Source organism: Chinchilla lanigera, unplaced genomic scaffold (genome assembly GCF_000276665.1).
Source record: "Chinchilla lanigera isolate Chin_1 unplaced genomic scaffold, ChiLan1.0 scaffold00010, whole genome shotgun sequence".
NCBI lineage: Eukaryota > Metazoa > Chordata > Mammalia > Rodentia > Chinchillidae > Chinchilla > Chinchilla lanigera.
This window is the reverse complement of record NW_004955411.1, coordinates 16,499,840-16,523,891: the sequence shown is the minus strand read 5'-3', so window position 1 is coordinate 16,523,891 and position 24,052 is coordinate 16,499,840. Positions and strand designations below refer to the sequence as shown.

Sequence of the window (24,052 nt, the reverse complement as noted above, 5' to 3'; positions counted from 1 at the left end):
AGTATCTTACTGTGTGAGCCAGCTGTGGTATGCAGAAACAACTCTGTGTGCCTCCAGTCACAGTTGAGGCTTCAAGGGTCCTATGATGTTGTGACACTTTAGGGTAAGATTACATCAGCTGCAGACATCCTTGTTCCTTGAGAACCAAGTAGCAATAAACTGGAGAAAGGACAGACTCATTAACCTGCCATCTGTCCCCACTATCCTCATCAACCTAAAGATCTCATTAGCATAAGAATGCTGTCTCCCTCTAAATCATCCAAAGTGATCCTCATCAACATAAAACTTTAGCATATCACTGTCATCCTCTGAGTTATCCAATAATCCCTCCAGTTATTGTGTACACCCAATAAATGATGGCTCACCCAGAGTGTTATTGTCTCTTCCCATCCTGAGGCATTGACCCCCCTAGTCCTCCATGTACTTTGAAAGTGTGTCTCTCTGTCTTTGCCCCTCACCATACCCCTTTGTAGGCATCTTGGGGAACTGATCAGCACCCAATATATACACATTGAAATGCCCTCAAAATGTGAAATTAGGGGGTGAGCAGTACCAGGTGAGTTCACAGAGATGGTAAAAAATGGTGAAAGCATGTTATATGTGTCTACAAATCTGCCAAAATGAAACCTATATCAGCCTAAACACTGGGCTGCCTGGAAATTTCTTCCACCAGGTCAGTTAGTATGCCACCACTAAATTCAGCATCTTACAAAGTCTTAGGACATGGACAAAATGTAGACAAGTTCTTTGTCAGAATAATATCATATACACAGTATATTATTTATTCTCTATTTTATTATAAAAATTTGTCTTATTTTTTCATAGAAGAGTGTTTTTTATATTTTTATTACTATTTGTATTACATTTTTAAAAGAATATATTACGAATGGCCTCTAGTCCTATTCCCCTGTTGGAGATCACTCTGAGCAGGATTTAATATTAACCAATTGGCTTTCCATGTTTACTTGTGAGTTGTCCAAAGCTTAGTGAACTTGTCTGGGGATGGGCAGTGGACTCATAGTAAGTACACCTCTGTGAGTTACTGGTCACCCTGAGGCCAGTATTGGCCTGTGAAGCTGTGACACTTCTAAGGACAAGATAAGGCCACAGATGAGGATGCCTGGCTCCAACCCCAGTTAACTTAAGGGAGACTGGAGCTGCAGGCATCTCACTCCTGAGTGAAGGCCTTCATGGAGGTAACATAGTTCTCCTAAATTAACATAATGTATTACTTGGAGAAGTCCTTAAAGGAATTCCCAAGTCCTGCCCAGATTCCTGCATTTTCTTCAGTATCCCCCTCCTTTGTTTGTAAACCAAATAAATATGGGCTGCCCAGAGAAGTCTTGGTCTAAAGCCAGAAAATATCAAAGCTATAAGAGAGTTAGACCCTCCTGGAACCCAGAAATCATTTCAGTTGTCTCATTTATTTAAGCCTTTGCTGTCCACTCGCTTGGGAGATTGTGGGCCTGATCAGCCCACAATAACTAAGGGTTATTTAACCCGATATTCCCCAGTAGAGTCCTCAATCCCATCTGAAACCTCTAGAGCATATTCTTTACTATCTGCAGTTTGGTCTTCTGAGCCTTGGCCAGAATTGCCTGGTAAGCTCTGCTTACAGACTTCTAGGACTTCTCCAGCCCAATTTTCAATTTTTTCCAAACTCCAGTAAACTAGTTCCAAAAGCTTTTGAGTCACATAGTCAGGTATAGCCAACAACCCAAATCTCAGCATTGGTCAGCTTTGCTTTTTGCTTACAGATCTGACTATAAATCTGTATAAAAGCTGCCAGTGAGGAGGCAGCTGTTACCAAATATCTGAGAAAAACAAGAGGGAAGGGTGTCTTTCGGCTCACAGTTTCACAGGTTTCAGCTGATGGTCAGTTGGTCCTGAGACAGAAACATCATGACTGAAGGGCATGGCAGAAGAACGCTGCTCAACTCACGGAAGTGAGGAAGCAGAGCACATGGAAGAGTCAGAAAAGAGGTCAGGCACAATGCACAGTACCAAAGTCACATGCCATGACCCACCCAGACAGCTAAGTTAGGTAGAAATATTACAGGCAGTCAGGGCTAGACCCTTGAAGGAGTCAGTACAGCTACATTACAACTGTGGGTGAAGGTGCAGCTACTCTCTCTGAGTCCTGGAAAGCAGCTTCTGTTGCATCTGTCCAGTCCCATGTTGATCCCTTCTGGGTCATCTGGTATAATGGGTATAGCAGGGTAGCTAGGTACAGTACGAAATCTGCCAGAATCCTAGCAACCCCACATACCTGTAATTGCTGTACTGTCTTGTGCCTGGAGTATGCCTGGATTTTATCTATAATGATTTTGGGAATTACTTTTTTCTTACCTGACCAGATAACACCCAAGAATTTGACAGACAAGCCAAGTCCCTGGACCTTGTTTTCACTGAAGCTCACCTTTAGCCCAGCAAAGCTTCCTCCAGACTGTGTGTGGTGACTTCAAAATCTGCAAGATAATCAGAGGTTAACATAATATCATTAATATAATGAAACAGTGACACAAGAGTGTGGCTTGGTCCAGGTGGCCAAGTCCTGGGCTACCAGGCCATGACACGAAGTTGAGCTATGTAAATAGCCTTATGGCAACACTTGGAAGGTCCATTGTCTGCCCTCCCAGAGGAAGGCAAACTGGTCCTGTGAGGTGTGACAGCAATGGAGAAGAAGGCATTAGCTAAATCCACAATATACTGGTATCAACCCAGTGTCAGGGTGAGATGATCTATCACGTCTGCAATATTAGTCACCACCACATGTAAGGGAGTCAATTCCTGGTAATCTAGTCATTTGCCACCATCCCATCCAGCTTCCATGGGGGCCATACCAGGGAGTTGAAAGGGCTGCATCACCCCTGACTCTTCCAATTTCAAGATGGTTTGTTCTATTTCCTCATGGCTCCCAGGCAGCCAATATTGCTTCATGCATACAACCCATGTAGCCTGCAGGAGAGTCAGAGGTACACGGCGTGGATGTTCTTGGGTATCCCTGTCCTTGGGTGTCAGTGGACCACCCCCCTGTCCTTGGAGGCCTTCCACACCACTAAGAAGATGACTACAGGTAACCAGCGAGAGGCCAGGGGATGGATGTCGGCAACAACCTCCCAGGGCCTCCGTCGTTGTCAGGAGCTGTTTCCACAGACATGGGGGGCACTCATTTCATCCTGGCAACTATGTCACTTGTCAGGGTTGGGGGGCCAAAGGGGTATTCTCATGGGTGAGGTCCTCAAGGAAAAGAAAGTCAGTGGAACAGAAGCAGACATCAGCAACAACAGCAAGCAGCAAGCACCTTTACTGTCCAGCCTGTATATATTAGCCATTACCAAGGTTTACATTCTTGTGTACTATCCTACCCATGTAGTGCATGTGTAGTTTTCTGTGCTAAGCCATGCTTATATAAGTGTACCCCATTTGCACCTGCACTAGACAGCAGGGTCATGTCCTTATGGGTCCTGAGATGCTCCAGCTTTTGAAGCAATCTGCTGTGACTCCCCACATTCTGCCAGCTAGTTAAAGACTCTTAGAGCAGTTGCCACACACTTAAAACAGAAGACAGGTTCACCTCGTTCTGGGGAACCCGCATTGAAACCAGTGGCCAATGGAATGTTGACCAGACAGGCACTTGAATTCCTTTCTGAAGACAGATCTCTAGTTTTTCACTGTCCACAGTGAGGACAGTGGACAACAGAGGATAACAGTCATGGCCAGGGTGACTCTGGCAGGTTCCCAAAGGTTCCTTAGTGGAAGCTGGATCCAGACAGCCTGACTGGATAACCAGCAGAAAAACCTCTACTTATTTACCACACTTTTCTGTCTGGTTGTAAGTTAGCAACTCCCTTAAGTTTTTCTCTAACTCACTGGGAGTTAACTTCAGAGCTACCTTGTCATTAGACCACCTCCCCTTCCAGAAAGGTTGAGGCAGCTTACAACAACTACTTGCCTGTCACAGAGAACAGCTAATGATCTACACCTGTGCCTCATACATGGTAACTAAAAGATTTTAGTGTGCCTTTCTCTTCTTTTAAATGTGCTTTTACTAAGGTGTGAATTGTGGTTGCTAAGTGATGGGTGTAAGTTTAACCTGTGGAAAAAACAATTTTTAAAAGTTTAGGGGATGGGGATTTAGCTCAGTGGCATAGCGCCTGCCTGGCAAGCACGAGGTCATGAGTTCAGTTCCCGGTACCGGAAAAATAAAATAAAATAAAATAAAATAAAAGTTTAGTGGCTGGGGATTTAGCTCTGCAGCACAGTGCCTGCCCAGCAAGTGCAAGGTCGTGAGTTCGATTTCTGGTACTGGAAAAACAAACAAACCAAAAAAAAGTTTAACCTGTGACTTTCAGAGACAGAAATTTAAGGTTAGATTTTAAAGAAAGTGCAGCCTTGTCTTACTGCTAAGGAAGGTTGCCTAGGTGTTATGGTTGATACACTGTGTCAACTTGGGGAATCTAGAAGCTTCACTAAGTGACTCAGTAGTTCTACATCCTGGGGTGAAAAGGACATGCCTTTCCCGCTCTAGGATGTTGTTCATTGTGTCAACTTGAAAAGCTTAGAAGGTGGGGCTGGGGATTTAGCTCAGCGGCAAAAGCGCCTGCCTGGCAGGCGCAAGGTCGTGAGTTCGGTTCCCGGTACCGGAGAAAAACCAAAAAAAAAAAAGAAAAGCTTAGAAGGTTAACTGGGTAACTCGGCAGGGAGCCAGGATCCTTACTTTCTCTTATTCTGAGCCTGTGCAAGAGGAGGGCACAGAGATGGTGTGGGTATAGGAGGATCACCCCCCTCCCAGGGTGGGTAGGCTGCATACAATAAAAAGGAAATGAGGAGGTGCTGATTGCTGGTTTTTTGGAGGAACTTCAGTCTTCACCTTCAGGTTGGTCATCTCCTGGCTTCTGGTACAGACTGTTTGGCTTCCAGCTGGGACTCTTCAGCCTTCTGGTATAGACCTTTGGCCTTCATCATAGAGTCTTTATTCCATCGCAGACCCATCAGCCTCCTGATATGGACTTGCATGGACACTGCAGTGAGCTCCAGGCTTTGTTTTTTTTTGTTGTTTGTTTTGTTTTTATTTTTCTTCCGGTACCAGAAGTCGAACTCACGACCTTGTGCTTGCCAGGCAGGCGCTGTGCCACTGAGCTAAATCCCCAGCCCCAAGCTCCAGGCTTTGGACTGGGCTCTTCATTCTGTAGCGTGCAGACACCTTCTGCATGCTTCCTCATCCAACTCTGTAGCTGACCATTGTAAGCCAAACTTGTAATTTCTTGTACCTTTCTATATCTTGTGTTATATCTGTTTCTCTAGAAAACCCTGACTGATACAGTAGGTCATTAGGGAGATAATACAAATGTCTTGGAGGCTTTTTTGCCCCAGAGCCCAAGACAAGACTTTTTCCAAGCCATTATTTGATTCTGTCTGTCTTTGGAGGTGATGTTGTTGTAGGCTGAGAACAGTTCCAACTACTTTCAACTCACTCTTTAGTATTTGCCCTCACTTTCTTTCAAAGACCTAGAAAGCAGTGGTTTAGTGCTAAGCAATGCTTCCTTTTTAAACATGTCTGTTACAGCTGAGATCAGTTGTAATTTTTGCTTTTAAAAACACTGACTGGAGTTAACAATTCCAGTTTGCAGAGAAGATAGGCTTGCAAGCTGGTAAATTTGGATCATCCAAACAGACCTAACTTGTGGTTTCTCTCCAGATGACAGCCACCTGCTCTGGAGCTGATCACTTCAGGGGATGGCTTGGGGATATGGAAATCAAGTAGAAATCAAAGGGACATTAATTCTTTCTCTTGTATTTTCACATGGGGAAATTGATGTCAAAATCTCTTGCTCCTTTGGAATGTATTCCTAAGCACTGATATTTTTGTACCCATGCATAGCCTGCCTACCCCCTGTAGCCAAAACAGAATGTCAAGGTAAGGGGCTTGCTTGTTTGTTTGTTTTGAGGCAGTGTCTTACTGTGTAGTTCAGGATGACTTCAACTCACTATGTAGCCCAGTCTGGCCTCAAACTCACAGTGATCCTCCTGCCTCAGCCTCCCCAGTGCTGGGATTAGAGGCGTGAGACACCATGCCCAGCTCTGCAGAGGGAAATATTAATTATGATGCTATTTCACAACGAGCATCACTGCTCAGATTTTCTTTGCATTAAGAATTAATCCTTACTGTGTTCAAAATATAAATATAAGCCATTTGGGGCTATTCACATTCATATGTCCTTTCCTCTTGGTGACCTAAGAGACCAAAAAAGATCTAGGAAAGTTTTCAGACAACCCTAGTAAGTAGATTGAGGTCTTCAGAGGACTTAGACTTATGAACTAGACTGGAAAGATATAATGTTACTCTTAAATCAAACATTGACTTCGAATGAGAGACAGGCAGCCAGGGAAATACCCAGCTCCTACTTCAGACCCAAGTAGTCTCTATAAAAGACCCCCACTAGCCTACCCACCAGATGGGAGATTGGAACAGGAAACATTTTCAGATGTGTATTCTTGAAAGTCTAAGAAGGATGAGAATTAAGCCTTTCAGTTATTTTAAATGGCCAACTATTCATCAAAGGAAAAATGAGAACCCCTCTACCTTCTCATTGTTTATGAGATGCTGTGAAAAAACGTATGTCCCTAGCTCTTGATCTGATAGGACAGACTATTATTATTATTATTATTATTATTATTATTATACTTGTCTTTTTGAGACAGGGTTTTACTATGCAGTTTAGGCTGGGCTTGAATTCACTTTGTAATCCAGGCTGGACTCAAACTTGCAGTGATCCTCCTGCCTCAGCCTCACGAGTGCTGGAATTACAGACATGTACCTCCACACCTGACCTCAGATTATTGTTAAGACAATTTTATTATCCTATCAACCCCATATACTAGGAAAAAGCTGCAAAAGATGGCTTTTGCTCCAGATAGCTCACTTGATACTTTAATCAAAATTGCAATTAAGAGCAGGAAGAGATCAAGCGGAGAAGACAAAGAGACCAAGAGAAAATGCCTGCCTTTTTTGTGGGCTTATTTAAAAAAAGACCCTAAATATACTTCTTGGGGCTCCAAGAAGAACTCAACTACTAAACTTACTGCTACCACTCCAAAAACCCAAGCCATGGGCTGCGGATTTAGCTCAGCAGCACAGTGCCTGCCTGGCAAGTGCAAGGTCGACCGGAAAAACAACAACAACAACAACAAAAAGAAACAAACAAAAAACCAAGCCACCTTAAGAGGGACTGCCATAATAGGCCTCCTAACCCATGCCCTGATTGCAAAGGTGTCTATCCATTTTACCAGCTGGCCTAGCAAGATTTAAACTATGCTGCCTCCCCCTTGTGGAAACAGAAAGAAGTCCTGGAGTATGGGCAACTAAAGGTAAAATAGGTAGAACAATAAGAGCTGCTCTGGTACAAATACATCTCAAAAATCCTACTATTTTTCCTAACCAGAGACATTACCCTCTATCAAGGACTTGGACTAGCCCCCAATCTTCTAAAACAAGTTACAGAAAAGGCTTGAAAAGAAGAGATATGTAATATGGTTTTGGGGAGTACAGGGGGGTCAGAACTCTATGAGCTAAGAGAAAGACTTCTCTGGAGCACCTATATTTATTGGATTTTAGACAAGTTTGGGGGTGCAAGAAGTGGAGGGCAAATCTGAGGCCAAAACCCTAGAAAATGAGAAGGCCTTGAGAAGTTAGAACAAAGGCAGTAAATTTTGCTAATTAAGAAACTGTTTGATCTCCAAGATTGGCCACTTTATTACTGTGGAATAGGGACTGTCAGCAACTGCAGCATTATTTTGTCTTCAGAGACTGGGAATATAAGCTTTTCTAACACAGCCAGGGGGCCCTTCATGGTCTGCAATTTAACCCTTACATAGTCCAGTCCCCAACAACACTCTAAGGTCTAAAGTTAAGAAAGTCTTATTGACTATAATTGATAATTTAAGACCACAAGGTTTACTTAAAGTCTATAGTAATCTATATGTCTCCTTTCTCAGATCCCAGAAGATGCTGATTTGTTCAGTGTTAGGTTTAAAAGATGCTTTCTTTTATATTCCTTTACATATAGACTCCCACTTTCTTTTTGCCTTTGAAAATCTTCACAACAAGGCCTCTCAACTGACATGAACTGTGCTTCTTCAAAGATTCAGAGACAGTCCTCATCTTTAGGGGCAAGTGCTTTCCAAAAGGCAAATACTGACATTTTAACCTGGGAGCCTGATTCCCAAAATGCATTCCAGAAGCTTAAACAAGCCCTTCTAAATTCCCCAGCACTGAACCTACCAACAGAACAGCATTTCAATTTATATATTGATGAAAGCTGGGGCATGGCTTTGGGAGCACTTACACAGGATCTGAGGCCTACTCAACAGCCTGTAAGGTGTCTAAGTCATAAATTAGACATTGTAATAAAGGGATGGCCTGAGTGCCTTAGAGCTGTGGGTGCTATAGTTCTCTTGGTGCTGGAGGTATCGAAACTGACTCTTGACAAAGATCTCACTGTATGTACACCTCATAATGTGACAGGACTTCTTCCAAAAGAGCCTCTATCTATCAGACAACCGACTTCTTAAATCCCAGGTTCTACTTCTAGAAGGACAAGCCATTTGAATAAAGGTATGTTCCTCCTTAAGTGGTGCCACCTTTCTACCAGAACAGGAAAAATTGAGGCTGAAAGACATGCAGGGGGCCGGGGATGTAGCTCAGTGGCACAAGCGCCTACCTGGCAAGCACAAGGTCCTGAGTTCAATTCCCGGTACCAAAAAAAAAAAAAATCTCTCCCTATGGACATGACTGCAAACAGGTAATTCTCCATACATATGCAGCTAGAAGAGACTTGTTAGACACATCCCTTACTCTCCTTGATTCGACCCTCTTCTGTGATGGCAGTTCCTTCATGGAAAATGGGACAATAAGACAAGATATACAGTAGGAACTTTATATCAGACACTTAGAAAAAAAGTTCCTCACTTGTTCCTGGACTAGTGCTCAGCTAATGGAACTCATAGTTCTATCAGAACTCATACTTCATGTCATAGTTCTGACAAGGGCTTTATAACTCTCTAAAAGAACAAAAAGTCACTATTTATACTGATAATGTTTGTATGTGATTAACTCCAACTGTAGGACAACTTAATAGAAAGGCCCTTCATGTTGAGAGCAGAATCACTCCTATTTTCATTGGTCTAATGTTGGGAGCGGCTGAAGCTGGAAAGTAATTACACGTGCAGGATGAAGCCAGCCTGAGAACACGGGAGCTCCAAGCCATTGTAGCTTGTTAACTGACTGCTGGGCAGCAAGGCGGAAATTAACTAACCTTTCGAGGGTATAAAGAAACGCTCTACTGTTCTTGGGCAGTTCCCCTTCTCCGCTCAGAGAGAGAGGACCTGCACCTGATCCCAGCTTTCTGTCTCTTGTCTATTTTTTCCTCATTCTCGCTGACGTTCCTTCCTGGGGTACAGCAAGAACCCCATAGATCCATACAATCTAATTCTACTAAATGTGTAAGAGAGACATTCCCTGAAGAGTGTATATTGTATGGTGATAACTTTATAGGACAAAGATTGGTGTGCATGGTGGTAAGGCAGGAGTGCAAAAGTACTGACAAAACTACAAACTTACCTCACTATCACATCAATGGTCTAAAAATGTGTTTGACTGGTGTGACAATTTAGATTCTATTTTTATCCCTTCCCTAGAGTTACAGGATGTCATACAACACATTGAGGCCTTAATTAACTACACAACAGGCCTTTAATGACAGTGCGACTGGTCTCTCTCCTGCATTAAAAAGTAAAATTAACGAGGCAAGCCATCCTCCAAAATCAGACAGCATCAGACATTCTAACAACAGCACAAGCGGGTACTTATGCAACTGTGTGCATATTCCTGATCCTCCGCTAATATCTCAATAGATGTTCAAGATATTAAATGACAGGTTAATACCATGTCAGATTCTAAAATCCTCTAGACTTTTCTCCTTACCCTCTATGTGAGAAGCTATTACTATTTCTTCCTGGTAAAAACTTTTATTGGTTGTATTCATAATAATGTTGTTAATAACCCCTTCTTTGACCTTGTATCCTGCAGACTTAAAGCTATATATCTACTCAAGATGCAAACACCTGGCATCTATTGAAGGGCTTTAGATAGACCCTCTGGAGAATATCCCTGACTGCCAATCACAACTGCAACCCCATTCAGCCTGAAGTAGCCAGAATGGTCATTACCTCCTTCTCCCCTCACAGTAGTTAGGGGTGCTTTTTCAGAAGTGGGAATATTATACTCAGCTAAGTTAGGTAGAAATATTATAGGCAGTCAGACAGGGTTAGGCCCTTGAAGGAGTCAGTACAGATATCTTACAACTGTGAGTGGAGGGGCATTCCTTAAAGGCCAGACCTCAGGACAAAAGATAAAATGACTATGGTCCTATATCATACTCCCTATATCACTTTAATAATTTCCTGAGTATCTTTCAAAGCAATAAAGATTAACCATCTAAGCTGGGCATGGTGGCACTCAATTGTAATCCCAGCACTTGGGAGGTTGAGACAGGAGGACTGCCACGAGTTTAAGGCCAGCCTGGGTTGGACTACATAGGGAGTCCAAGGCCAGCCTGAAGTATACAGTGAGATCCTGGCTCAGAAAACAAAATGACAACAACAACAAAATCAGAGCTCATTGTGGTTCAAGCCCCGTCTGGGAAATGTACCAATTTAGTGAATACCTAAAACTTAAAAAAAGAGAGAATAGGGACACAGGTCAGTGCAAAGGTCCTGTATTCAATCACCAGTACCAAAAAACAAAACCAAAAGTTATCATCAGACTGGAAACTGTGGTGAATCACTATAACCACCCTATTCTTTGCTTTTCTTTATCCTGCAATATTCTTTCTGTTTCTGTTTTTGTGTTGGACCTGCTGAAAAATGCATAAATTCAGCATAACTTTTGATGAGAACTTGAAGAAGTTTACTCTTAAGCCTAGGCTGTAACTCAAGTGGTACATCATTACTCTACATGCTTGAGGCTCTTGGTTTGGTCCCCAGCACTGAAGAAGGAAGGAAGGAAGGAAGGAAAGCAAGCAAGCAAGCAAGCAAAGCAGGGAGGGTGCTGAATATAGTGGAACATGCCTATAATACCAGCATTTTGGGGCTGAGGCAGTGCACCGGCAAGCAGAATCACCGAAGCTACACCCAGGATTTGGAGGCAGATTTATTTACATCGATGGGCACTGATCGGGACCATTTCCAAAATATAAGGCCCTGATCTCTGGAGGTCGAGAGTTTCTGTGGGATAAGCAAGCAGGAAGTACAGAGGCAGAATAGTTTGTCAATTGGGGACTGGTTCTTACAATATGCATCACAGTGGCCAGCCATTTCTGAGAAACAAAAGTAACAGGAACTGTAACCAGAACTATTACCCGGGCAACTAACAAACTGAAGTATACTGGCTGGAGGGAGGGGCATCTTCTGCTACAGCAGGAGGATCCCAAGTTCAAGGCTAGCCTGGTCTACATAGTGAGACTCAGCAAACAAAACAATTTCACACACTTTTGAAAATGTCCGAAAACAAAGAGGAAAAGGAGAAATTTCTTGATGATGATGATGATGATGATTAGTGAGGGGATACTGGGATCAAAAGCAGGGCCTCATGCATGCTATGTATTGTACCACTGGGCTACATTCCCAGCCTCAGCCTCTATATTTAAATTTGTATTTGTACTCACATAGTTTATAAGTACATAGCACATTAGTTTCCAAATGGGTATTTTTATAATTTATACAGTAATTAAGTAAGTTGCTCCTTAGTTTCCAAGTCATAAAAACACCTGGGAGAATCAAATATTCATTAAAAACACCTATTTTATATAAGACATAGTCCTGCCTGGCAAACGCAAGGTTGTGAGTTCTATTCCCAGTACTGGAAAAAAACAAAAACAAAAAAACCAAAATAAATAAGACACAGTATGTTAGTAATAATGGGAGATATAATGTTGAACAAGTCATTTCCCATGTTTCATGAGTTTGGTATTTGGCTTTTGTTTGTATTGTTTTTTTGAGACTATTTATTCAATGCTTGGCCCCGAATTCTCCATGTAGTTAGTACATGCTGGCCACAAACTCAAGATGCCCGTCTCAGCCTCTGGAGTGCTGAGATTAAAGGGTGGTGGCACCACACTCAGCTTCTTAGGAATTTTTATTGATTCTGAGAGACAGAATCAGGACTTCTAAAGAAAAACCAAGGTCTTGGAAACATAAATAATATATATGGGAAGAAAAATTCCTTTTTCCTCTACCCTGTTAGGTACAGTGCCTGGGTCCTGAAAATTAGAAGGGTAGAAGCCAGATTCACAGGAGGTTAATTATATATACTGTCCAGAGAATTTTATTTGTTTTGCTTTGTATTTTTTTTGTCTTTCTGAGACAGGGTTTCACTATGCAATTCAGGCTGGCCTTGAACTCACTTTGTTGCCCAGGCAACAAACCCGCAGTGATCCTCCTGTCTCAGCCTCTCAAATGCTGGAATTACAGGCATGTGCCACCACACTGGCTACCCAGACAATTTCATCATATAGAGGTTTTAAAAACTTTTTAAAAAAATTTTTTTTTCTGGTACCAGGAGTCGAACTCACGACCTTGCGCTTGCCAGGCAGGTGCTGTGCCACTGAGCTAAATCCCCAGCCCCTAAAAATTTTTTTTATTAGTACATGTTCGCAGTACATAACGATTACATTTATGGTAAGGAGTTAGTACACGAGACATTTTAAATTCCTTTTTAAAATCCCCATCTCTTCTCCCCCACTTCTCTTCACCTCTGGGTCATCTTCCTTTTGCAAAAGATTTATCTCCGTTTCCTATTATCTATCTTTTATTTGCTCTTTATTTATATTCTGAGTTTCTCATATAAGAGAAACTGTGCAAAATTTAAGCTCGTGCATCTGATTTATTTCACTTAACATTGTGGTCTCAAGGTGCATGCATTTTCCTACAAATGAGTCAAGTTCATCCTTTTAAGAAAGTTTATAGCCTTCTTTTTAAAGAAATGGTGGCAAGGTTTCACCATTATTGAAGGTAGAAAAAAAATCACAGAAGGGTTAGGGGAAAAGATGGGCTCTGTAGAGTGAGTTTGGGCCGAGGAAAAAGGGAGGAAAAAATAAAAATAAAAAATACACCATACAATGTAGGGTGGGGTATTGTGAAGAGGCCCAGTAGCCTTACTTTTCTTTATGGCAAGCTTAAACTACAATGGAAGACTCTATCTCAAACATCCCCCATAATGTTACCACTGTATCATCCCATCCACAGAAAAGAGATCTATAATTATAATACAGATACAAAGACAAACCAAATTTTGACATACAGTAATTATCTACTTAGTGAAACTACACCATTCACAGTAAAAAATAGCACACACCTGTAATCCAAGCCAATGTGGGCTATATAGTGAGTTCAAGGCCAGCTTGAACCGCATAGTGACACCTTGTCTCAAAAAGTAAAAAACCAAAAAAGAAACAGAGAGTTCAACAGTAGTAGCACAGACTTAATAAACATCTAATAAAGCCGAATAGTGGCATATTCCGTTCCCTTTCAGTGACCTAAGTCACATAAGCTAATTAGTGGTGTAGTTGAAGAAAAACAACTTTATCTCAGTACTCTACATTGAGAACTGTAGGGAAGGAAAAGTTACTTTTCCTTTCCCTTTTCTAAGCTCTTTATCAAGATGGACGCCTGTTACAAAAGACAGAACAAGAGGAAAATAAAGACATCTATTAACATGTATACCTCATATATAGATGGAGCTAAGTCTAGGAAAAATAAATCTAGAGTAAATCTCAAAGAGGTACTTTTTTTTTTTTTTTTTTTTTGGTTTTTCTCCGGTACCGGGAACCGAACTCACAACCTTGCGCTTGCCAGGCAGGAGCTTTTGCCGCTGAGCTAAATCCCCAGCCCCAAAGAGGTACGTTTTAATGTCAGGCTAAAATACTATTGTTTGCTGATACAACAAGGAAAGGCTGGGCAGGAGGAGGTAACCAGGAGAAATAAGCAAACAGTAGTATAAACTCTGCAATTAAATTTTCTCCACTGAGCTCCTCATGGTGGTGAATTGCAGCACTCTTGAGAGGTCAGGCAAGAGGATTCCAAGTTCAAACCCTGTCTGAGCAACTTAGCGATTCGTGAGGTCCTGACTTAAAATGAAAAATAAATGCGGGTTGGCGATGTAGCTCAGTACGAATAAAACATTTCCGCTGTTTCGGAAGCTCCCTCGGGCCCCTTTGCAGTCAGTACTGTCCCAGAGCAACCGTGAGTTTCATTTTGTCACTGCTGATTAGTTTGGCTTTCATATTAATACACTTTTAATGTACTCTATTCTTTTTAATGGCCTCAGGATTGTGTTGTTTGTTTCTTTCAACAGGGATTTGCTGTGTAACCTATGCTGGCCTCAAACTCAGGATCCTCCTCCGGCCTTAGCCTCAGCAGGGACGGGAGTACAGGCTTGTGCCCCCACATTCCGGGTCGAGTGTTCTTTTTCTTTGTCTTTTTGAGACAGGGTCTCGCTATGCAGTTCAGGCTGGCCTTGAGCTCACTTTGTAGCCCAGGCTAGTCTCGAACTCGCAACGATCCTCCTGCCTCAGCCTCCCGAGCGCTAGGATTACAGGCGCGCGCCGCCACGCCCGGCAGGTCGAGTATTCTTTAATGTATGTACTATACTTATTGAGCAGTCGTTTCCAATATTTATATCAAGCACGCTTCTTGGGCTGTCTGTCACACCCGTTGGTACGTGCGTGCCCGATGGTGTCTGGGGGACCGTCTGAGACGAGCGAATTTCACAAGGCTAAGTCCTAGAAGGCGAATCTGCTCGTCCACGTCCGACCCCTTCCCGTGCCGAGGCGGAGGGAAACACTGGTGAAGTCACACGTCTACAAGCATTACTCCATCCCCTGCCTGCAGGAATCCTCCGCCTCTGCTCTGTCACGCACCGGGTCTGGGAATCTTCCGTCTCTAGTCACGTCACTCACGACGTCTGAGGGAATCCTCCACTCAGGAACGAACCCTCACAGGCCCTTCCGGCTTCCGTTCCCCTCCCCCAGCCTTTCCGCCGCCGGGGGGCGGAGCCGGCAGTGCACGCCGTCGCCGCCGTCGCGCGGTGGTGACGCGCAGCGCCCAGCAGTCCCGCACGTGTGCTGCCGCTGGCCGGCTTTCCGCGGCCCCTGTCGCTGGGGGCGTCGTCTGTGCAGCCCGGGGCCCCCGAGCGGTGGGCGGTGAGCGCCAGAGGTGCAGGGACGCGGGCCCGGGGGCCATGGAACACCTCTCGTTGGAAGTGGCCTCCGCGCCGCTGCGGTTAATCGCTGCCAGGAACGAGAAGAGCCGCGGCGAGCTGGGCAGGTTCTTGGCCAAGCAGGTACGGGCGGCCGAGGAGAGCTGCGGGCCGGCCCTGGAGCCCCGCGTTGCGCAGGGAGAGAGGACGCGGCGTCTCGCTCCGCCCACATCCCGGGCGCGCGGCGCGGGCGGCCCGCATGGGGGAGTCTCGGGTAGACCACCCCCCCCAGCGGGGGTCAGGCGGTGGCGGCGGGCATGGCCGCCGAAAGAAATGTGGCTGGCTTTTCTGAAACGGGTGTGTCAGCCCTCTCTGCATGTGCGTGTTACCTAAGGGTGTAAGAGTAGCCACCTTGTCACCCTGAGTGGGTTTTGTTTTTTGTGTTTGTCCGGTCCTTTCCGCTGGCTCAGTTACGAATAGTGATTGCGTTCCCGCTGTGCGTAAGTCACAGTGCGGTATGGAGCAGATGGATACATCTGGGAAGGTCTCTGCCCGGAAGCTTTGCGTCTCATTTTCAAGGCAGTTCATAAACTCAGAGCAGTTGAACGACGAAGCTACACGACCCGTGCTAACAAACTACAGGAATTGTGAGGTGAACTAGAGTTTGCAGGGAAGTGAGTCTTTGGCTGGGGATTTAAGAACCTTCTCTCATTCCTCTGCCTGAATTGAGAACTTTTACTAGGCATCTGTTCACGTTTAGTTTTAATTTTCTATTTTATGCTTCCTTACTCCCAATGTCCTTACGCTTTTTCTTCTTTTTTGTGGGGCGGGGAGACAAGGTCTCATTATGCAGTTCAGGCTGGCCTTGAAATCACTTTGTAGCCCAGGTAGGCCTGGAACTCGCAGCAATCCTCCTGCCTCAGCTTCCCAAGTGCTCGGATTGCAGACGTGTGCCGCCATGCCCGGCCTTGTCCTTAAACTTCTTGCGATTAGAAAATGTATTTTAATTTTCTTAGAACTCATTCAGTCACATGCATTACGTGTATATTCCATTGCTTAGAGACAGAGGCACCTGAACAATTTGGGGCAGTAGCAAAGTCACGTGGGAGGCATTTCGCTGGGGATGAAACCCATACCTTCCATATATGCTAAGCACACTCTACCACTGGTCTGCACTCGAAGCCAAGAGGCTTTTTAATATGGAGATAATTGAAGGTGAAAAGCAGAAGGGAGCTGGATATACCCTGTGAATTTGTGGCCCACTGCTCTTAGCGAAGTTGCAGTGGAGGGACTCAGTAACGCAAATGGGGAGCAAGTTTTTTGGGTGAGTTTGCTAAGGAAGGAGATAGTTTCAGGTGAGCTGAGCTGTGAAAGGCTCCTGAATTATGTATTGTTGCTAGCAGTATTTTTCTCTAAGGGAACTTAGAATTTCAACCATGGGTTCTGAGGGTAGGGTTTGTGGACTAGCTTTCAGGGGATTTATGACTGCCAGCACAATACTCAGATGCAGAGTTGGTGTTTATGGGGCTGAGGGTGTAGCTCTTTGGCAGGGCACGTTTATCATGCAAGAAGGCCTGGGTTCAAAATTCCAGGGCTCAAGGAAAAAAATTGTTGTTTATGTATTGGGATGGGGTGGGAAAAGTCTGTAGCCTGTAGTAGATTCAGTTTTTTGTTTGTTTTTGTGGTACTAGGTCAAACCCAGGGGCACTCTTACCACTGAGCTACCATGTTTTTGTTTTTTTGGACAGGGTTTCAAACGTATATCCCAGCCTGGCCTTGAATTTACAGTCTTTCTGCCTCAGCCTACTCCATCCTGGCTCTAGTAATTTTTACATTTTTATCAGTAACACTGGGGTTGAACCCAGGACCACCTCACTGAGTTACATCCCCAGTGCTTTTTCTCTTTTATTTTGAGACAAGGTCTAAGTTGCCCAGACTGGGCTCAAACTTGATCTTCTGCCTCAGACTCCCATAATCCTGGGATTACAGATGTGTGCCACCACACCTGGCTTATTACTTTTATTTTTTTTTGTAGTGATGGGGATCAAACCCAGGGCCTAATACATTCTAGGCCACTGCCAATGAGTGCCCTCAGCTCCTATTATTTTGGGGGTTTTTTTGGTACCTGGAATTGAACTCAGGACCTTGAGCTTGCCAGGCAGGCACTTATGCCACTGAGCTATATTCCCGGCCCCAACTCCTATTATTTTTAAAAACAGCTTTTTAAAAAAACAACAACAGCTTTATTGTGATATAACTCACACATCGTATAGTCCCCTCATTTTAAAGGGAGTTCAGAGTTTTTTTGCTGTATTCACATATATGCGGCTGTAACCACAGTCAGTTTTAGAACATATTACTTCAAAAAGAAGCCTCCGTACTCTTTAGCTCTCATTCCCCAGTACAGTTTCATTTCCTCCACTTGTTCCAGCAAGTACTTAGTTCTGTTTCCCTATTCTGGTCATTTAATATAATCACTAAGAGTTTGAATCTGTAACCATGTTGTATAAAGCTCTCTGTTTGCAGATTCAAAATCCAAACATTCTAAAATAATACTGTATATGACAATAAGTGTGTATGACTGGGATGCCTGTCCCAGCCCTCAGGAGGCTGAGGCAGGAGGATTGCCAAGAGTTTGAGGGCAGCCTGGGCTACATAGTTCAAAGCCAGCCTGAATCTATATAGTGAGACTTTGTCTGAAACCAAACAAACAAACAAACAAAACCCAATTATCTGAATATTAGAGGAGTAGCCACAGGTTGGAGAAGTAAATCCTTTGGCGCTGACTATTATAGCATTGCTACACCAGCAAACTAACTGATGGGCTCAAAGGTGCTTTGGCTGACAAGGCCCTTGGGTCTGTAGGACAAAGCTAGTTTATGTAGTTTCCTATGACCTGTGGCCATCTACCCTCATGCTTACAATTGTTTTAGCCTAGCTGCCTTCCTTATAAGCTGCCCTCCTTATAATTCTTATTTACTGTTGCTCGAGGTTTTTTTTGTTGTTGGTGTTCTTTGTTTGTTTGTTTGTTTTTTTCCCGATACTGGGAATTGAACTCATGACCTTGTGCTTGCCAGGCAGGCGCTGTGCCGCTGAGCTAAATCCCCAGCTCCAGTTTTCATTTTTTGAGACAGGGTCTTCCTACATAGCCCAAGCTGGTTTTGAACTCACTTCGTAGCCTAGGATGGACTTGAACTTGTGGCGATCCTCCTGCCTCAGCCTCCAGAATACTGGGATTACAAGTGTGTACCACCATGCCCAACCCCCATTGCATTGGTTTTATTAAAACATTTATTGTTCTTTGTTTTAATTGATTAGAAAAGGTGTCTCACAGTATTGTCTGGTGCCTCAAATGTCAAGCAATCCTGTCTCAATCTCACAAGTAGCTGGGACTACAGCTGTGTGCTGCTGCACCTGGCTTTTTTGTTGTTGGTGGTGGTGGTTTGTTTTTGAGATAGTCTCACTGTGTAGTTAGGCTGGTGTTGAACTCACTATGTAACCTAGACTGGCCTGGATGTTGTGGTGATTCACGTGCCTCATCCCCCTGAATGCTGAGATTACTGAATGCATCCCCCCGAATGCTGAGATGTACCACCATGCCTGGCATCTGGCTTTTTTTCTTTTTAACTTGGTTAGACATATTCATGGCAGGAAATTCAGAAAATTCAGAAGTGCACTAGTCTTCTGGGTTATATTATGTCCACCAGGGCTGTTTATTTTGCTCAGTGTTAGAGCACTTGATTAGCATGCTCAGGTCTTTGGATTCAGTTCTCAGCAATGCAAAACAATGACCAAAGTAGATATGTAGAGCTCCTAATCCCGAATACTTGTGAATGTGACCTTATTTGAAAATTAGGTCTTTGCAGATGTATTAAAGATAAGGTGAGGTCAATAGATAGGTTTTGTTTTTTCTTTTTGGTGTTTTGAGAGTTGCTACATAGTGCAGCCCAGCCTTGAACTGTATGTGTAGCACATGCTGGCCCTGAACTCATAATTCTAATGCCTGAGCCTCCTGAATGCTGGGATTATAGATTCATACCACTGTACCCAGCTAGGTAGGAGCTGTCTTAGCCACTTTTCCTGTTGCTGGGACAAAATACCCTTTTGGGTTATAGGTTTCAGTGGATGTACTCCACAGTTGGCTGAAACACATGGGGCAAGGGCAGGGCAGAGGACAGTTCAACCCACTGCAGCTGGGAAGGAGGGAGAAGCGATGGGGGCATGAATGCAGTACCCTTTTCCAGGTCACACCCCGGTGCCTCACTCCAGCCAGGCTTCCCCTTCCACCAGCACATTCAGTACTGAACTCACTGATGGGCGATTCCACTGGTGAGTGCAGTGCCTGCTAAGCACGTTAAGACTTGTGGGGGACATTTGAGATCTAATCCGGTGTTATGGTTTGTGTCTGGGTGTCCCCCCAAAACCTCATGCAGCCATGGGGCAGGCTTTTAGAGTTTGATTGATTATGGGTGAGAGAGCTACACCCGCCCTGGGGTGGATAGTTTGCATATGTAAGGGAGAGAAAGAGGGTGCTTCTGGCCATTTCCTCCCTTGTGTGTGTGCTTGTTGCTTTGCTGTGTTCTGTCGCCATGAGCTGTAGCCCTCTGCCATGTGCCACTCTGCCTTGTAATCTGCCAAGTATGGACTGAAACCTCCACAAACTGTAAGCAAAATAAACCTTTCCTTCCTTAATTTTAGGCGTCAGGTATTTTGTCCCAGCAATGAGAGAAAAGTAACCAAGATATCTGGTATGACTGGTGATGTTATTAGAAGAAGAAATGCAAAGAGGATGGCCATGTAGGAAAGACAGATGCTGAGATCCTAGTGGTGTAGCTGAAAGCACAGGAACACCAAGAATTGACAACTGCTGCCAGAGCTAAGAGGCAAGGAAGGATGATTTTTTTCCCTTACAGGTTTCAGTGTGGCAATGCTTTAAGCCACCCATTTGGTGATACTTTGCTAAAACAGAGTTCTGAAACTAAGAACAAATAAAAAAATTATCCAGATTACCTGTTGATTTTTTTTTTTTTTTTTTTGAGACAGGGTCTTGCCATGTAGTTCAGGCTGGCCTTGAACTCATTGTGTAGCCCAGGATGATCTTGCATTTGCAGTGATCCTCCTGCCTCAGCCTCCCAAGTGCTGACATTACAGGGTACTTGTGTTAATATTTTGAATCATAGCTGTTCCTCAATTTATAATGGGTTACAGCCTGATAAATCCACTGTAAGTTGGAAATATCTTAAGTTAAAATTTCATTTAGTATAGCTAACATACCAACCTCAGTTTTCTTAGTAACTAAGGTTATGGGCATGCTCCACCTTGCCTGGCCAGTTTCTATTTTTGTTAACAAAGTTTTCTAGATTCCTCTTTTTTGTTTTGTGTTTTGGGACACAGCCACACTATATAGGCTAGGCAGGCCTTGGACTCAGATCCACCTGCCTCAGCCTCTTAAATGCTGAGATTACATGTACCACCACATCCTGCCCAGATCAAGTTTTTTTGTTGTTGTTTTATTTTTTTGAGACAGGGTCTCACTATGTAGCCCAGGCTGGCCTAGAACTCTCAGCAATCTGCCTACAAATGCTAGGATTACAGGCATGCTCAACTCAGATTGCTTTTTGAAGAAAAATTAATAGATACTCTCTGAAAGATGTTCTTGTCTATAAATATCCATGTTTGGGATGGATCTGGGACAGTGGGTTGTTTTCATTCATTTTGTACCTATGTATTTTTTCTATAATATATCCACAGATCATATTTTTTGAAAAAATATCTTTAGAGCTTGTTTATAGGGACATTCAGCAGTTGAAAACACAAGGTCCTAGCTCTGTAAGTCTGTTAGATTTTGTGACTTTACGGGACTCTTTAATTAGCCTCTTACAACCAGCAGAAGTAACAGTGATAGGAGTTATTTTAGGGTAACACCTCTCCCCAGTTAGTGCTTTGCTCAGAAACATGGCTTTGTGAGAAAATATTCCTTAATTTGGGAAACATAAGAGCTCAACTGTAAGGTGACTTTTTTTTTATTATAAATTTTTTTAAATTTTATTTTTTTATTAGTGATAATTTTGGAAACAGAGGTTGGGGTATAGATCAAGGGTACAATGCTTGCCCACCCACACATGAGGCCCAGAGTTTGATCCTTACTACCAAAAAAAAGAGAGAGAAGCAATTATCATATTTTCGCATATTTAGCTTGATTTTAGGGTACACTCGCAGAGTGAAAACTGTTCAGCATGAAATTGCTTAGGATGAATTCGTGGCATTGGACTTGCTGGGTCAGCATGTCTACTTTGGTAGTTTCATCCTCTTACCACCTTGGCCTTGAAGGGAGTTGTCCATACCTATGTACACACTAAGCATATGAGATCTTTTACGTACTTTTCAGTTTTCCTTTTTATGTTTGTGGATGTTTTGAGTCCGGGCAGTATAATTTTATACTGTCTTTATCTTGTGTGTAAAAATGTGGGTATCTGCTTTGAATCTCTTTTATTTATTTGGGTTTAATCCAGGGTCTTCCCACTGAGCTGTTTCACCAGAACTTTTTTTAATTCTCAGAGTCTTGCTAAATTGCCCAGGCAGGATATGAACTTGTAATCTTTCTGCCTGAAACTCACTTTAGTGCTGGTGGTACAAGCGTGTGCCACTGCACTCAGATGTTTTATTAGAGGCAGAGATCTCCATAGAGATACCCTCATTCATTTCTAGGATGTAAGTATATTTTCCGTGTTGGGAATTCAATCCAGGGCCTCCTGGATATGTTGTTCTATCTATAGTGACAGGTCCCGAGAACGAGGTGCCCGTGGATGATAAGAAAAAGTAAGAGAGATAAGAAGAACAAGAGGCAAAAATCTGGGATCAGGGGCTTATAGCCTCTTGGACTGCAACCCTGATCACCAATCACAATCACCTTTTATTGAGCCAGAATCAAGAATGTAAACAGAACAAGTTACATACTAATCACAAGCTGTACCACTTAGCTATAATGTCAGACTCCTTTTGATCTGTCTCAGTCTCCTGTGTGCTGAGTTCATAGGTGTGGAACTATTGATATTGTTTACATAGATGTTTTGTTTTGTCTTTCAAGGTGTGGACACCTCAAGATCGCCAGTATATCCTGAGTATTTTAGCACAGTTACTACTGGATAAAGACTATACTGTGCTACTTGGCCGCCAGCTGCGCCCTCTCCTTTTGGATTTGCTGGAAAGGAATGCTGAAACCATTAAAACTGGAGGCCAAGTCAACCATGATCTGCATGAACGGCTCTGTGTGTCCATGAGCAAGCTCATTGGTAGCCATCCTGATGTCCTCCTGTGAGTTAACAGTTTTATTCTTCACATTTCTCCTTAAGGTGATAGAACTTTCCTTCTCCTAGGAAGTAAGGACTCTCAATTAAGAAGGGGAAAGGGAAATACAGAATGGAGAGAAATGAGTACTAGTAGTGCTGTTTGATGAATGTAATCACAGCAGAATCCATTCATCACTCTCAGTTCAGTGTGCATTTACATCTTGGCCATCAAGACAGGTCTGGACAATGGCCAGGATATGTTCCATCCTCTCAAGGCGTATATCATGTGGAAAGGCATGCATACAAGGCAGATTTGAATGAGTTTTAACTAAGTGTCCAACAGTGACCATCCTGGATGGCTGTGATTTCTTGTTGGATGGGCTGCAAGGGGTTAGAAGACCTGTAGGCTAAGGGTATAGCTCAGTGGTAGCATGATAAGGAGTGTGAGGCCCAGGGTTTAGTCTCCAGATGGCAGCAAATGAAACAGTGAGTCAGTGTGACTGTGTTAGAACTGGACTCTGTGTTTATCTGTTATGTAGGTAGTAAGATGGCTGTGTGGAATAATCAAGAAAGGCAACAAAACTACTGTGCCTGGTTTTGTTGTTGTTGTTGTTTTGTTTGATACTGGGTTGTCACTAAACTCAAGTGGGCCTTGAACTCACTGTGTGACCCAGGCTGGCCTTCAACTTGCAGCAAGCTCCTCAGCTTCTCCACTTAAAGGACGGCAGGTGCATCACTAGTTCTGGCTTGTTGGGTTTTAAGTTTAGAAGATGAAAAATTTTCACTCTAAACAGGAGTAATACTATTTTAGGAATGCAGAGGGACATCTCTTGTATCTGGAATTTTATTTATTAGTCTTCATCAACACATTAGTACACTTTGCACTTTGGAGTTCTTGAATATGTGTGCTCTGGTACTCACAATGGGGAAAGAAGAAGTGCATGCTGGGGAGGTAGGCGGAACTATATTACATGAGGTTTCCTACAAGGGCAAGGAGCTACTGTGTGGAGATGAGATATACTAAACAGAACAGTTAGAGAGTCAGTAGAACGATAAAGTAACTAGGTCTGTTTTCCTATGAGCCTCAGTTTTTTTTTTTTTGAGACAGAGTGTCCCTATTCAGTTCAGGCTAGCTTTGAACTCACTATGTAGTCCTGGCTGGCCTTGAACTCACAGTGATCCTCCTGCCTTAGCCTTTCCATCTGATCCTTTTTTTTTTTGGTACCGGGAATCACAACCTCATGCCAAACTCACAACCTCATGCTTGGTACCGAACTCACAACCTCATGCTTGCCAGGCAGGCACTATGTCTCTGAGCGATATCTCTGGTATCCTGCCTGTGTTGGTTTGGGGCTTATTTTGCAAGGGGAACAATATAATACAGGACACATACTTTATATGATTATTTATAATAGTCACCCAAAGAACAGTATACAAAAGAGTGCAGGAAATCTGTCCACACGCTAAGACCAAGGAATCCAGCTGAGGACCTGGATCCCACAACAAT

The 24,052-nt window shown here is 43.4% G+C and overlaps 1 protein-coding gene across 5 annotated transcripts in view; it reads left to right on the top strand.

Moving 5' to 3' along the window:
• Positions 1 to 15,139: 15,139 nt before the first annotated feature.
• The window catches only part of Mdn1 (midasin AAA ATPase 1), a 143,603-nt gene continuing 134,690 nt past the window's right edge, over positions 15,140 to 24,052 (top strand). For all 5 annotated transcript variants that reach the window (XM_013510773.1, XM_013510772.1, XM_013510771.1 and 2 more), the window contains exons 1-2: positions 15,140 to 15,400; positions 22,344 to 22,570. In XM_013510773.1, coding sequence (XP_013366227.1) covers positions 15,299 to 15,400; positions 22,344 to 22,570 — 329 coding nt within the window. In that variant the 5' untranslated portion in view covers positions 15,140 to 15,298. The remainder of the gene's footprint in view (positions 15,401 to 22,343; positions 22,571 to 24,052) is intronic.